The 1573-nt window shown below is 33.9% G+C and overlaps 1 protein-coding gene across 2 annotated transcripts in view; it reads right to left on the bottom strand.

The window, feature by feature from the left end:
- Positions 1-1573, bottom strand: part of LOC100966321 (ubiquitin carboxyl-terminal hydrolase 8) — a 34983-nt gene that overhangs the window by 24423 nt on the left and 8987 nt on the right. Inside the window, exons 3-4 of one of the 2 annotated variants that reach the window (XM_023510073.1) lie at positions 1195-1339; positions 711-928 (exon numbers count right to left, since the gene is read on the bottom strand). In XM_023510073.1, the coding sequence (XP_023365841.1) occupies positions 711-928; positions 1195-1339 (363 nt within the window). Of the gene's footprint in view, positions 1-710; positions 929-1190; positions 1340-1573 lie in introns of both variants that reach the window. The other variant, XM_023510074.1, reaches the window with a different exon arrangement.

Raw genomic sequence — 1573 nt, 5'->3', positions numbered from 1 at the left:
GCTATTTTTTGGTTGCAGCCATCATTGTTGTTTGGCAGGCCCAGGCTGGATTCGAACCCACCAGCTCAGGTGTATATGGCTGGTGTCTTAGTCACTTGAGCCACAGGCGCTGAGCCACAAAATACTATTTTAAAAATCTCTGGTGAGAAAACTAAAAACAAATGCTACAAAAATCTTACAGGAGAATGTACAGGGGAGCTGTTAGTAAATCTTTACATAAAATCTAATGAAGAAAAAAAGTGTAATTTTTTGTTGTATCATCTTGGTTATTTATTAACCTTTACATGATTATTGTTAAACTTGCCTATAATTTATCTGTCAAATTCTAAGGAAATGGAATAAGGTATTGTTTTAAAACCAAATCATTGATATTATATAAGCCAAACTCTGGAAAATTACTTGGGTCAAATTACAATACTAAAATCCTGAAAGGGCTGTTCTAGATCCCTGTGGTGATCTAATCTTTTATCAGTACTACTTATGGCAAATAGAGTGTAAGATGGGGTTGAAACTCTTTGAATTATCTATTCAAATATAGCTATGATAACAGGGCTGAATTATAATGAAAATTTGTTACAAGAAATGGTACCAAAACATAGCTTCTTCTCATTGATACATTTTAAAAGATATTAAAGTTATATATTTAATTCTATGTCTATACTGTATGTTAAACAAAAGAGAATAAAGTTAAAAGGAAATCAAGAACATACCTGTGGAACAGTTTTTATAATAGGCACTGGCTGAATAATGGGTGAAACATCAGATTTAAAAGCAGCAACTGGTTCAACTGGATTTGAGATTTTCAATGGTCCCATTCTCTGATCTTGATCATTTATTATATTTTCATCTACTTCTATGGTAAGAGGTGGCATCCGGGCAGTAGGTTTAGAATGAACTGATTCTTCCAGTGAGGGATAAGTAAAATCCACTAAAATCCCCAAAAGAACAAAATTTTTTAAAAGAGCAAATCCCACATTTCTCATGCACGTTATAGGTGATGGTTAAACGTAAGCCAAATGAACAGACGTTATCTTAACATCAACTTCCAGGCTTTAATTTTTATGCCCGAAAGAAAACAAACTGCTATCTAATAGGACAAATGTATATACAACACACAACCAAGAATGTCACCCTGAAAACATAAATAATATATTTTACTTAAGGGGTTTTAAAGAAAAATTTTCACATACATACATGAGATAGACACCTCTTCATTCTTGCCTCGTGGGGGTGGAGTGACTTTAGCATTTGTTGTATATTGAGGATAGCAAAGGAGCCAGTTTTCATAGCCTCCCTCTAAAACCAAAGGCTCATTGCGCAGGACCGTTTTACTTTCCCACTATAAGGTAAGAAAATATAATTTTTAATACAGAGGAATCTCTCAACAGCTAAAAAAAACAGTTGTTCTCTTAAAGACACAATTTATAAATCTAAATGATGAAAAGAGAAATGAATTCAAAATTCAACTTTAAATAAAACATATATAAATCATGCTTTAAAAATCACAAGTAAGGGCTCGGCGCCTATAGCTCAACCGGCTAAGGCGCCAGCCACGTACACCTAAGGTGGCGGG

The sequence above is a fragment of the Otolemur garnettii genome, unplaced genomic scaffold, assembly GCF_000181295.1.
Source record: "Otolemur garnettii isolate 467f Iridium unplaced genomic scaffold, OtoGar3 scaffold00011, whole genome shotgun sequence".
In the NCBI taxonomy this organism is placed as follows: domain Eukaryota; kingdom Metazoa; phylum Chordata; class Mammalia; order Primates; family Galagidae; genus Otolemur; species Otolemur garnettii.
The sequence above is the reverse complement of the archived record's forward strand: the minus strand, read 5'-3'. Positions and strand labels throughout refer to the sequence as shown.